This window comes from Sphaerodactylus townsendi, linkage group LG05 (genome assembly GCF_021028975.2).
Source record: "Sphaerodactylus townsendi isolate TG3544 linkage group LG05, MPM_Stown_v2.3, whole genome shotgun sequence".
NCBI lineage: Eukaryota > Metazoa > Chordata > Lepidosauria > Squamata > Sphaerodactylidae > Sphaerodactylus > Sphaerodactylus townsendi.
Window position 1 is genome coordinate 138,530,680 of NC_059429.1, and position 13,953 is coordinate 138,544,632.

The 13,953-nt window shown below is 53.1% G+C and overlaps 1 protein-coding gene across 1 annotated transcript; it reads right to left on the minus strand.

Annotated features, from left to right (window-relative positions):
• Positions 1-603: 603 nt before the first annotated feature.
• NEURL2 (neuralized E3 ubiquitin protein ligase 2) lies at positions 604-13,379 on the minus strand. The gene is made up of 2 exons (XM_048498785.1): positions 12,508-13,379; positions 604-1,049 (listed from the first exon to the last, which is right to left on the minus strand). The coding sequence occupies exons 1-2, from the start codon at positions 13,193-13,195 to the stop codon at positions 934-936; spliced, it is 804 nt and encodes a 267-aa protein (XP_048354742.1). The 5' UTR covers positions 13,196-13,379; the 3' UTR covers positions 604-933.
• Positions 13,380-13,953: the final 574 nt, after the last annotated feature.

Below are 13,953 nucleotides of genomic sequence, written 5' to 3' on the forward strand. Positions count from 1 at the left end.
CAGGGCTCGGCCCTTAGGTCACACAGAGCCACTGCGGGCGGCCTCTGCTTGCCCTTTTGCCCAACCTGCGGGGCCTGTGTTGCTCCAAAGAGCTGGCGGGGACAGTGGCCCCAGGAGGAGGCCTGGGCCTGCACCAAACCTGCCCCCTCGGTTATCAGCCCTGTCCCAGAGGCTGCCAGGGAGTCTCCACTCCCACCACTGAGTGGTTCTGCCCTGAGGCACTTTTTATCCTTGAATTTTCGTCTTGATAATAAAACTCAGCATGTCTTGTGCTGCCCACCCCCTCCCACCCCCCACTCCAGTGTGCCTCCATCCCTACCACTTCTGGGCTACTACGGTGTTCAGGCCTTCAAAGTGCAGAATCATAGAGTTGGAAGAGACCCCCAAGGGCCATCCAGTCCAGCCCCCTGCCATGCAGGAACACACCATCAAAGCACTCCTGACATATGATCATCCAGCCTCTGTTTAAAGACCTCCAAAGAAGGAGACTCCACCACTCTCCGAGGCAGTGCATCCCACTGTCGAACAGCCCTGACAGTCAGAAAGTTCTTCCTGATGTTCAGGTGGAATCTCTTTTCCTGCACCTTGAACCCATGACTCCGTGTCCTGGTCTCTGAGGCAGCAGAAAACAAGCTTGCTCCCTCTTCGACATGGCATCCCTTCAAATATTTAAACATGGCTGTCAGGTCCCCCCATAACCAAGACTTCCTTTCATCTGTGCTTGAAGTGACAAGCTCTTGACAGTAAAATCCACCTCTCCTGCCCAGGGGTCACTGTTGTGGCTTGCAGCTGACAACCCCCCCCCCCCCATGGCTGCAAGATCTGGGAGCAAGGTGGTCTGTTGGTGGCACAAGTCTCCACGCCTGCCGTGCTGACTGCAAAACCCCCAAAGCCCTTGGAGGAGCGAAGGACGCGGCCACGGCCTGGACAACATCATTCGTATTTGCACAAGTTCTTCAGGAGTGGCGGCAGGTCGAGGCCGTCGATGTCCAGCCGGTGCGCCACGTGCTTCTGGATGGCCAGTCGGCAGAGGGTCTGCAGGGAGGGAACTGGAAAGGAAAGGGAAAGGAGGGCTGAGGTTTGCAGGGAGGCTGCCTCTGCGGCTCTAGCTGGGGCCGTTCTGGGCCAGAGAAGGTGCCCATCCGAAATGGGTTGGCTCAGCCTGGCCGCCCATCTGAATGAGGGTGCCCCACTTTGCTGTATCCCCGGGAATTTCCCTATTTCCAAAGGAATTGACTGAAGGGCAGGTGGCAGCAAGAAGATAATTCCGGGCTGTGTTCAGTAATGACATTTCTCCCCTTCTCTTTGGCTAGTCTGGCCTGTTCCCGAACAAGCAAATTGAGAGCCAGCACGGTGCAGTGGTTAAGAGCGGGTGGATTCTAGTCTGGAGAACCAGGTTTGATTCCCCCACTCCTCTACCTCACAAGCTGTGTCTGTTGTGGGGAGAGGAAGGGAAAGGAGTTTGTAAGCCCCTCTGAGTTCTCCTTACAGGAGAGAAAGGTGGGGTGTGCATTCAAACTGTTCTTCTTGCCAGACTGTCTCATCTCAGTGGTATGAGTATGACCACAAAAAGGCCCAATGCGTGCCAGAGGTGATAGGAGAAGGAGGAGGAGGAGGAGGAGTTTGGATTTATATCCCCCCTTTCTCTCCTGCAGGAGACTCAAAGGGGCTGACAATCTCCTTGCCCTTCCCCCCTCACAACAAACACCCTGTGAGGTAGGTGGGGCTGAGAGAGCTCCGAGAAGCTGTGACTAGCCCAAGGTCACTCAGCTGGCGTGTGTGGGTGTGCACAGGCTAATCTGAATTCCCCAGATAAGCCTCCACAGCTCAGGAGGCAGAGCTGGGAATCAAACCCGGTTCCTCCAGATTCGATACACGAGCTCTTAACCTCCTACGCCACTGCACCCGATCTCTGCCAACTTGCACTCTTTCACGGCTGGCCCAAACAACACAAGGGCTTTGACTGTAGATCTTGGGGAAGTTTCCCTACAAGGAAAGGTTTCTGAGTCGGGGACTTTTCAGACTGGAAAAGGGATGGCTGAGGGAAGACATAATAAAGGTTTATAAAATCACGCACAACGTGAAGAAAGTTGACGCAGTGAGCTTTCTCTTCCTTTCCCATCCTCCTAGAACGGAAGGCTGCCCAATGGGATTGTGTGGGGAAAGGATCTGGCCAGACAAAAAGCAATCCTTGTTTACTCAATGAGTAATCAAATGAGAATTCACTGCCAATGGAGCAACAACTACTAGTGGCGAACCTTTGGCACTCCAGATGTTATGGCCAATTGGGGCTGATGGGAATTGTAGTCCATAACATCTGGAGTGCAAAAGGTTCGCCACCATGGCAAAGTGGGCTAGGTTCCTGGGGAATGCCTGCTAGCCGGTCTCTGGGTCTGGGTGCTGGGATGCAGTGGCAGGGAGTCCCCTCGGCCCCTTTGCTCCACTCCTTTGGCCCTCCAGCACAACTGGCTGCCTGCTGCGTGAGACAAACCCACACGGGGCTGATGGAGGAGGGCTCTTCTTGTCATCCATGCCTGCCACGCCAAGCCTGGAACTGGACAGTTTGCTTTGCTGTGGAACGAGCGTCAGTCGATGACAGTGCTTGGAACGGCCTTTCTGCTCCAGGCGGCCTGGTTGTGTGTGGGAGGGGACTGCTCGCCAGACTCAACAGGAAGCCTCCCATCCAAGTTTATCCCCACTGGCATGTTTTGGGAATTGCAAGCAGACAGGCTTTCTTGCCGTGCCGCCAGCCTGGAAGTTACACTTTGCGTATTGAAGTCAGAGCCATCTATGCGTGTTAATGAAGTATCGTGGAAGGCTTTCGCGGCCGGAATCACGAGGGTGTTGTGGGCTTTCCGGGTTGTATGGCCGTGCTCCAGTAGCATTCTCTCCTGACGTTTTGCCTGCATCTATGGCCATACAACCCGGAAAACTCACGACACCCTCATGTTAATGATGTTTCCAGCTGCATCTAACACCAACACACACGCACACAGGGCAGGCTGCTCGAAACCCTCTCCAGCTGCAGCGGAGGCGGCAAGCCAGTCTGTTCCCTGGGCCTGCTTCTCTCTTGCCTGCCAAAGCCCTGCAGGTCATCAAGAGAAGAAGAAGAAGAGTTTGGATTTATATCCCCCCTTTCTCTCCTGCAGGAGACTCAAAGGGGCTGACAATCTCCTTGCCCTTTCCCCCTCACAACAAACACCCTGTGAGGTAGGTGGGGCTGAGAGAGCTCCGAGAAGCTGTGACTAGCCCAAGGTCACCCAGCTGGCGTGTGTGGGAGTGCACAGGCTAATCTGAATTCCCCAAATAAGCCTCCACAGCTCAGGCGGCAGAGCTGGGAATCAAACCCGGTTCCTCCAGATTAGATACGCAAGCTCTTAACCTCCTACGCCACTGCTGCTCCTCTCCCTGCCTCTCCCCACAACAAACACCTTGTGAGGTCGGTGGGGCTGAGAGTGCCCTGACTAGCCCAAGGTCACCCAGCGGGCTTCATGTGGGAAGGAGGGAAATCATCTATCATCACTCCACAATCATGATTGTGAAATGATGACAGGTTATTTAAACGTTGCTAATATTCCTATTGCTCACACCGCAGTTGTGGGTGAGTGTTTGTTGTAAGCTGAAAGCATTATTTGGGCTAGAGATTTAAGAAGTACTTTCGCATGTATGTAAACACAAGAAGTTTCATTGTAAAGATTTGAAATGCACGGCTGTCTTGGGACAAGTGTGTGAGCCCTTGGGGCTGCTGTTCCCCACGTGCCTCTAAAGAAGCCTCTAGAGCACAGGTGTCAAACTCGCGGCCCTCCAGATGTTATGGACTACATCATGCTGGCAGGGGGTGATGGGAACTGTAGTCCATAACATCTGGAGGGCCGCGAGTGTGACACCTGTGCTCTAAAGGCAATTTGGAGCACCCAGAGCAGGCAGACGTCTGGGGATCTTTTATTGGGTGGCTGGTGCCCTTGTGGGCATTTCCGAGCATGCCTCTGGAACGGGCGTGCCCAGGAAGAGCCTGCTTCCAGATTCCCTGCCTGCCTCTTCTGGCTGCCCTGCTTTGTGTTCCCACACAGGCAGGAGGACTGACAGGGACATGGGCTTCATTCTCTCCTGCATCGGTCCCCTCTGACTCAGAAGCCCGCCAGGTTCTGGAGTGTGGCAAAGCCCCGTGGAACCTGTTTGGCAGAGATGGTCTTGGGATGAGTGTGTCTCTTCCGCACCGCCTCCACCTCACGCCTCTATTCTGAGTCACTCTCATACCTCAGTGCTGGGGAAACACGTCCCAGGAAAGGATTCCGGAAGGGCCGAAGGGGAGATCCGCTAGATCTCATGTCCCTTGGTGTAGCACCAGGTGAGGCCGTGCCTCTGTGTTCTTTGCCTCCCGAACGCCCTCCATGCTTGGACAGGGCTTGGACAGATTTATGGAGGAGAAGTCGATCTCTGGCTCCCAATCTTGACCCTCCTTGATCTGAGATTGCAAATGCCTTAGCAGACCAGGTGCTCGGGAGCAGCAGCCGCAGAAGGCCATTGCTTTCACCTCCTGCAGGTGAGCTCCCAATGGCACCTGGTGGGCCACTGCGAGTAGCAGAGAGCTGGACTAGATGGACTCTGGTCTGATCCAGAAGGCTAGTTCTTATGTTCTTATGCCAGAAGCTGGTGATTCCAGTCTTCGCTTGTTCTCTGTTGAACTGCAGACAAACTGAGGGCTTGACCCAGAGGGAAGACCGGCTGGCCGAAAGGGCCCCTTTCCTGTTGGATTACGGTTTCCGGTGAGGAAGCTTCCGTCCTTTCACCTCTAGGTTTGCAGGAGGATTCTGGTTTTGGCGCAACACCTTTCTCCTCAAGTTACCTCATTCAATCAGTTCCATCTGCACCCCCAGGACACCCCCCCCCCCCAAGTCTTGCATCTCCAACTGCAAGATTTTCACTGTGATGTCTCATCCCTCTGTCAAGTGTGGCCTTTCCATCCCAGAATCAACAGCTCCTCGGCGCCTCCGCAGGTCCTCCACGTCTGTCCTGGGTTTTTTCCTCCGTCCCTTTGCCTCCACTGCTCTGCAGATTCCACCCGTCACCGCCGGGTCTCCGGACAGGAGGGCGGCAGTCCTGCCTGTCTTTGCTTTGGGGGAGCGCTTTCCTTTCCGTGGGCCTCCTGAGAACCCTGTGACCACCAAGCCCACTGGCCCAGCCCAGGGCCTCAGCAGGTGGACTCTCTGGTTGCCCTGCGCAATGGCTCCCTATCCCTCCGGGCTCTCCGGGCTGCGTGTGGCCGGTGCCTGTTCCTAGCCCACCCTCTAAAGGTCTTCCGGCCTTTGCTTTCCCCTCTGAACCCTTCCCTGCCCCAACTCTGCCACTTTCGGCCACTCAAAGGAGGCTGCGAGTGACCCTCATGCCTGGAACGGAGCCCACCCACCGTGGAAGTTTTTCTTCAACGTGCTCCTTTCCCCAGGGAGTCTTTTGACCTCCTGGCCAGCAGAGTTGCATTTTGATGTACTGTCGAAGGCTTTCACGGCCGGAATCACTGGGGTGCTGTGTGGTTTCCGGGCTGTATGGCCGTGTTCTAGCAGCATCCTCTCCTGACGTTTCGCCTGCATCTGTGGCTGGCATCTTCAGAGGATCTGATAGTAGGAATGGAATTACTCCCAGGCTACAGACTTCTTTGTGACTCACATACCAGGCTACTCTATTCAGATGGCCTCACCTTTTGACCTCACAGGTATATATACTCCACTTGCTTTCCATTCCTACTATCAGAGCCTCTGAAGATGCCAGCCACAGATGCAGGCGAAACGTCAGGTGAGAATGCTGCTAGAACACGGCCAGACAGCCCGGAAACCACACAGCACCCCAGAGTTGCATTTTCTTTGCTCCCCAAGCTCTCTAAAGCACTTGATACACTGAGGTCTCACTGGCGGCCTTCGGAGACAATTCTTAGAAGATGCAGTTCCAGAGTAGAAACCTTTGTGGCCTCTGGGGAACATCGCAAATTGCTTCCCTTCTCTGCCATATCTACAGCCTGGTGTAATGAGCAGAGGAGCAGACTTGGATCTGGGAGACGCAGGTTTGAGTCCCCCACCCATGCCACGGAAGCTGGCTACGTGACCCTGGATCAGCCACATACTCTCAGCCTAAGCTACCTTGCAGGGGTATTGTTAGGATAAAACGGAAGAGAGGAGAATAATGTAAGCTGCTCTGGGTCCCCGTTGGGGGAAAAAGCAGAATATAAATAAATTACATTAAAATTAAAAATGGAATCACCAATAAAGAGTGGGGTGTCCTGTTGGGGCCTTCCAAAACAGCATGATTTTTCCCCTGTCCTCAGTGACCTCTGAAATCTGGGTGCAAAATCCTGACAAAAACGTTGCCTGAGTGGTGTCCAGGAACGCTCTTGGCCCTCCCACACTGCTGCAGCCGTTTCTACATATTTGTGCAGTTTCAGTTTGTAAAAAGTAACAGTCGAATATGTGTCGCAGTAAACTTTTTCGAGGGCCAATGCTTCTGGTGCTGGGGGGGGGGGGCGCTTTTTTGCCACAAGGAACATCTTGCTGAGTCATCATCCAATTTCCTGGTTTCCATGTTTATAACACAATCTGCAAAGGCAGTTTTGTGCCGCAGCTGAAAACCCCTTTGGGGGCATTTTGGGTCGGGAGGGCAAGGAAGTTGCACTCTGGGGGCAAAAATCCTTCCGTGCACAGAAACACAGACGGGTGGATCCAAGCCTGTGCTTTCCAGCTTCATCAGCAGTGGCGTAGGAGGTTAAGAGCTCGTGTATCTAATCTGGAGGAACCGGGTTTGATTCCCAGGTTTGATCCCCAGCTCTGCCGCCTGAGCTGTGGAGGCTTATCTGGGGAATTCAGTTTAGCCTGAACACTCCCACACACGCCAGCTGGGTGACCTTGGGCTAGTCACAGCTTCTCGGAGCTCTCTCAGCCCCACCTACCTCGCAGGGTGTTTGTTGTGAGGGGGGAAGGGCAAGGAGATTGTCAGCCCCTTTGAGTCTCCTGCAAGAGAGATAAGGGGGGATATAAATCCAAACTCTTCTTCTTCTTCTTCTTCTTCTTCTTCTTCTTCTTCTTCTTCTTCTTCTTCTTCTTCTTCTCCTCCTTCTCCTTCTGCACAAATGAAACCTCAGGCTGGCGTGCCTTCAGCAACAATTTTTTTCTTAGGAGCACTAAAACACCGCAAGCAAGTCCCAAAACGATTGTGACTGACAGGGTGCTGAGGACATGGATCTCAAATCATAGACTTAAAAAGTAGCCAGGGGTGTAAATACCAGCCAACCCAACCCAACCCAACTCAGCAGCTGAGGGCAGCCAGATTCCACCACTGAACTTGCCTCTTCGTTGAAAAGTTTGTACTAGTATTCTGCTGATCTCTCCCCAGCCGTAATATCTCCCTCAAGCTCTTCTTCTCCCGGCTGATCCTGGCCAGTTTTTGCAGGCTCTCCTTGTAAGGCTTACTTTCCAAACCCCAGACTTTCTGGTTCCTCTCTTCTTCGGCACCCGCTCTAAACTTTCTTTCTGTGTGTGCAAATGTTACAGGCCCTCGGCTGACTTCTGACCACTTCCAGTTTCCTCTCCCAACATTACTAGGTAGCACTCTGTTTATTTTCAACTTATTCTCCATAAAATAGTCTATAAAGCACAACGGCTGATTGGACTTTCTCAGGCTGGGCCCCAAGGCAGACAGTCAGTTAACTGAGATATACAAACAAATTCCATCTGGAATCAAAAGGTTCTCGGAATAAAAGGTTGGAATTAGCACATTTTAAATGTCTGCTAAAATATCGGCAAGCCTGATCAGATTGTATCTAGTTCTAGATGCCTTTTTATAGGAAAGAGGTAGAAACTTTTATGTTACGGTTGGTTTTAAAACAAGCAAGTGCCACACAGCATCACGCTGTGCTGATGACCAACCTGGACTCTGGACAAGAGGCAGGGCAGGTTAGAGCCAAGGATGGTTTCCAATTGGCCAACGTGCCAGGTGACACATTTTATCACCCTGACTCTTCAATCTGTATGCAGAACATATCATAAGGAAAGCTGGATTAGATCTAGATGAAGTTGGGAGTGAAAATTGGTGGAAGGAACATTAACAATTTAAGATATGCAGGTGACGCCACATTACTGGCAGGAGAGAAGGAAGACTTTAAATGACTACTGCTGAATGTTAAAGCAGAAAGTGCCAAGGCAGAGGAACACCAGGCAAAAGTAATGACGACAAGGGAGTTACACAACTGTCCAGATTCTAGCCCAGCAGCGCATGAGAGGCCAACAGGAGTTTCAGGGTGTGAACTTTTGAAGGTCAAAGCTGCCTTTCTCAGACTGGGGAGCAGAAATGAAGATCCCTGAGTCCTTTTATGCTCCTCAGAAGGTGGGAGGGGTGTTGTATGAGATGCTCATGAAGGATGGGTGTGTTGAGTGCTGTTGCTTCTCAGAAGACCCTGAATAGTTGTCCTCTCAAATGACCTCTCCTGAACAGCTTTGCTCAGGTCTTGCAAAGTGAGACTGTGACTTCCTTCACAGAGCCCGCCCATCCATCCATCCATCCATCCATCCATCCATCCATCCATCCATCCATCCATCCATCCATCCATCCATCCATCCATCCATCCATCCATCCATCCATCCATCCATCCATCCATCCATCCATCCATCCATCCATCCATCCTTCCTTCCTTCCTTCCTTCCTTCCTTCCTTCCTTCCTTCCTTCCTTCCTTCCTTCCTTCCTTCCTTCCTTCCTTCCTTCCATCCACCCATCCATCCATCCATCCACCCATCCACCCATCCATCCATCCACCCACCCACCCACCCACCCATCCATCCATCCATCCATCCATCCATCCACCCACCCACCCACCCACCCATCCATCCATCCATCCACCCACCCACCCATCCACCCACCCACCCATCCATCCATCCATCCATCCATCCATCCATCCATCCATCCATCCATCCATCCATCCATCCATCCATCCATCCATCCACCCACCCACCCACCCACCCACCCATCCACCCATCCATCCATCCATCCATCAGTCCATCCATCAGTCCATCCACCCATCCATCAGTCCATCCACCCACCCACCCACCCATCCATCCATCCATCCATCCATCCATCCATCCATCCATCCATCCATCCATCCATCCATCCATCCTCCCTCCCTCCCTCCCTCCCTCCCACCCACCCACCCACCCACCCTCCCATCCATCCATCCATCCATCCATCCACCCACCCACCCACCCACCCACCCTCCCATCCGTCCGTCCGTCCGTCCGTCCGTCCGTCCGTCCATCCATCAGTCCATCCACCCATCCATCAGTCCACCCACCCACCCACCCACCCATCCATCCATCCATCCATCCATCCATCCATCCATCCATCCATCCATCCATCCATCCATCCATCCATCCATCCATCCATCCATCCATCCATCCATCCATCCATCCATCCATCCATCCATCCATCCATCCATCCATCCACCCATCCATCTCAGGTTGGGTCTTGCTCTTTTCCTGCTGACTTCAATGTTTCCTAGCATTATTGTCCTTTCCAGCGACTCTTGTCTTCTCATGACGTGACCAAAGTACCACAGCCTCCGTTTAGTTATTTGACCTTTCAGGGACAGTTCAGGCTTGATTTGATCTCGGGCCCACTGATCAGTTGTGGTTTTTCTTGGGTGGCCCAGGGCATCTGCAACACCCTCTTCCAACACCACATTTCAGAAGAAGTGAAGACAACAGAGGTACAATTCATATTGTAATTAGCTTGATCAGAGCCTGGGGCAGAAAATTTACGATCCAAAACAAAATAAGAATCCAGTGTCCCTGTTCAGCCCAGAAGGGGGGGGGGGATGTGTGTCCATGGTTCTCCAGGATAGGACCACAGGATTCTTACCTCGTCACAGATATTTTCTCCCCCCCCCCCCGCTCTAGCCAAACTGATCTCAATTCCCACGGTACCTCTGCATCCTTCAACAGTGATCCTTTCAACCCCCCTCCCGCCTTCTGACTAGGATAAAAGGACTCAGAAATCACCGTTTCTGCTCTGCTCCTCTCTGAGGAAGGGAGATTTGGCTCTTGAAAGCCGACACCTGGACGCTCTTGCGGTCCCCTAAGTGCCGCTGGACTGGAATCTAACTGTTCTACTACGGCCCAGTCTGACCACATCCTCTGAAATCTCAAGACTGATGATGAAACAATTGACGTTGCTGTTCTGTTGTCTCCACCACCAATTAAAAGGGAGACTGTAGGCAAGAAACCAGGCGACTGAGACTGGGCAGGGCGAGCCACGAAGGACCTAGAAAAGCTTCCCGAGAGTGAGGGTGTGTCCCTGGCAATAAAGATCAAGATAATTCCTGCCAGAGTATTCCTCATGATTATGTATGGGTGTGAAAATTGGATAATGAAGGGAGCTGACAGCAAGGAAGATTCCTCTGAAACGTGGGGCTGGAGGAGAGTGTCGCAGCCACCGCAGACGGCCAGAAGGACAAGGAAGTGGGCCCACGGCCAAATCAAGCCTGAACTCTCCCTAGAACAGTGGTGGCAAACCTATGGCACGGGTGCCAGAGGTGGCACTCAGAGCCCTCTCTGTGGGCACGCGCAAACAGAGTGCCCCCCCACATCTAGGCTGGCCTGGGCCGCTGGGCTCGATTATTAGCATTAAACCTTAGTTTTGGGGAAGCAGTGTAGGTAACCCTGTTAAACGCTGTTAAACCCCGCTGATTTTCATGGGAAGAACTAAAGCGCGATCCTTTACCTGGGAGTAAGCTCGGTTGCTGGCAATGGGGCTTGCTTCTGAGTAAACTCTCCTAGGGTTGTGAATCACCCGTGGAAGAGTTACACGGTTGCTTCAAAGCAAAGCTACCGACTACCACCAAGCCTACTCCCGAGTAACGCGCGCCTCGGAGCCAACCGTTTTTTCTAAACTAAAACCTCAGCATTCAGGTTAAATTGCCGTGTGGGCACTTTGCGATAAAGAAGTGGGTTTTGGGTTGCAGTTTGGGCACTCGGTCTCGAAAAGGTTCGTCATTACTGCCCTAGAACTGCGGTGGCGAACCTTTGGCACTCCAGCTGTTATGGACTACAATTCCCATCAGCCCCTGCCAGCATGGCCAATTGGCCATGCTGGCAGGGACTGATGGGAATTGTAGTCCATAACAGCTGGAATGCCAAAGGTTCGCCACCACTGCCCTAGAAGCTAGAATGACCCAACTGAGGCTATCGTACTTTAGTCACCCCATGAGAAAACCAAACGAACTGGAAAAGACAACAATGCTAGGAAAAGCTGAAGGCAGCAAGAAAAGAGAAGGACCCAGAATGAGACAGATTGACTCCACCACGGAAGCCACGGCCCTCCGTTTGCCAGACCTGAGCAGGGCTTGTCGAAGACCTTCAAGGCTGGACTCAACTGGTTCTGGTGGGTTTTCCGGGCTGTGTGGCCGTGGTCTGGTAGATCTTGTTCCTAATGTTTCGCCTGCATCTGTGGCCGGCATCTTCAGAGGTGTATCACAGAGAGAAGTGTGGTACTGGACACAGTGCGTGACACACTTCTCTCTGTGACACACCTCTGAAGATGCCAGCAACAGATGCAGGTGAAACATTAGGAACAAGATCTACTAGACCACGACTGTTGGAAGAAAAGGGACTTTACGCTGTTTCCTGCCTCATCCTGCAGAGGGGGTTTTTACTAGCGAGCTAGTGGCTAGATAGGGACTTAGGAATGTGTCACCTTTACTCTATCATGCTGACTCTATCCCTTTGATGTAGACTGATACTCTTAGGGACTTCCTCCCTTGCTTCCGCCTTCTTCTCGGACCTCTCCATCTTACCTTCACCATGCCTAGGGAGAGGATGTGTCTCCTGCGCATCCGCCTCCAACCAGCTAGATTAGACTAGATAGTGAACCTATCTCTCCACCTTTCTATCCAGAATGGAGTTCACTAATAAATACTCTTTTCATTAGATCAGAAACTACAAATGACTCTGACTTTCTTTTGTGTCTGAAGGTTTCTAGCCAGCTCAGCCACACGTGTGTGCTCAGGTGAGCTTCCCTGTGTTCCGCCTCTGTGCCGCTCTGCTACTTTTGCAAGGGAAACACACGCACCAGGTGTGGTTCTCCCAACAATGACCACACAGCCCAGAAAACCCACCAGAACCAGCTGAGCAGGGCTGTTCGTGATAGGCCATTTTGGAGGTCATTCATGAATAGGGTGGCCGTAAGTCAGAAGCAATTTGACAGCACTTCACACACACACACACTGTTCCGTCACGTTCCGTGTTGTCTCCTCTGCCTGGCAGCTGTTGTCCAGGATTTCTGGCACACCGAAGGGCTTCTCATCTGAGAACTGAAATCCCTGCTGGGGACTGACCCAGATTCCGTCTGCACGCAAAGGAAGCCACTGCTCCTCACATGCAGCTCGCCACAGAGACCTCTAGTTGAGAAGCTGAGTTTCAAGGGAGGCTTTCTCACCCTGCCCAGGCACGCAACCACTACAGACCCACAATACCTACAGCCATATTCCACCTGGATGAGTCGGACGCTCTTGGTGGAAGCAAAGATGTCCACCACGGCATAGAGGGGGTGGGAAGCAGGGAGGCCCTTGGCGCTGGGCCCCATGTCCTCTCCGTTGATGACCATGTGCATGTTGGCCGTCCCGTCGGGCTGCAGGGTGTAGAGCACCCCAATGCGGCTCCTCCTGGCTGTTGCGGGGAGCACGTTGCTCTTGTACAGGTTGTCGAGGATGTGGCTGTACCGGCCGGGCCTGCTCCGCCCCACCAGCTTCTCTCGGGGGATCCTGACGTTCTCGACCAGCAAAAAGGGGTCGGAGAGAAAGCCCCGCACTCTGCCCGAGGCCTGCTCCGCAGCGGCATCCGGGGTGATCCGGTTGTGGTTGCGGGTGATGGCAAAAACCCAGCTGTCGCCCCGGTTGACCAAATCGGGCAGGGAATACTCCGGCACTACGTCCAGGCTGGAGGGGTCGCAGGCCGTCAGCCCCACCCGCAGGTGGCCGCACCACCCCAGCTCCTTCTCCTCGATCTCCACCAGAAAGATCTGTCCTGGGGCCAGGGGTTCCTGGCTGAAGCACAGCCCGTTGGCAAAGCTCTCCACGCGGGTGGCCCGGGTGCGGGACGGATCCAGGCAGACGTTGGCCCCGTGGACGGGGTGGAACCTGCTAGACGGGGAGCTGGCAGCCGCCATATCAGCGCCTCACCCAAGAGGCTCAGCCCAGGCTATTTTTAAGTGGGGCTGTGAGTCGAGGCAGCTGCTGGGCAGCCTGTGCAGCCTCCAAGTAGGGGAGGGGAAGTGGCTGGATTTGGCCAGGTCCTAATGCCCCGCAGCTCCCACGGACCAAAATGGGCCCCGCAGAAGAGGCCTGCTTTGCCTCGCCTCGCCTTTTGGTTTAGCCCAGGGGCCTGCAACCTGTGGCTCTCCAGATGGCCATGATGGCAGGGGCTGATGGGAATTGTAGTCCATGAACATCTGGAGAGCCGCAGGTTGCAGGCCCCTGGTTGAGCCTGATCTTTATATCCTGCACTTCAACGCCCATCACAGCATTTGAAATTCAGAGCACAAAAACAATATTAGAAGCTTTGCCACTCTCTCCCCTGAGAGATTCGTTTGTCACCCTCTGTTAGCGTCTTCCACCAGTAGGGGAAGATATCTATAGTTTGTTTGGCATACCCCCCCCCCAAAAAAAAAAGAAACCAACCCCACACACAACTGCTATCGGCCTTCCTCCCTGGTTCTGGTATTATTCGTTTTATGTGGACTGGTGGACTGTGGACTGGTGGACTGGTGGACTGTGTTTTTAATTTAACGAATTCATCGTTTTAAATGCTGTGTTTAATTGTTCAAATGTTTTAATATTTCAAGATGCCCCACCCTGAGGATGCTGATCAGGTGTTTGGGAAAAGTGGCAGCCACCCGGCTCCTGAAAGCAGCAGCTCAGCCTGTAC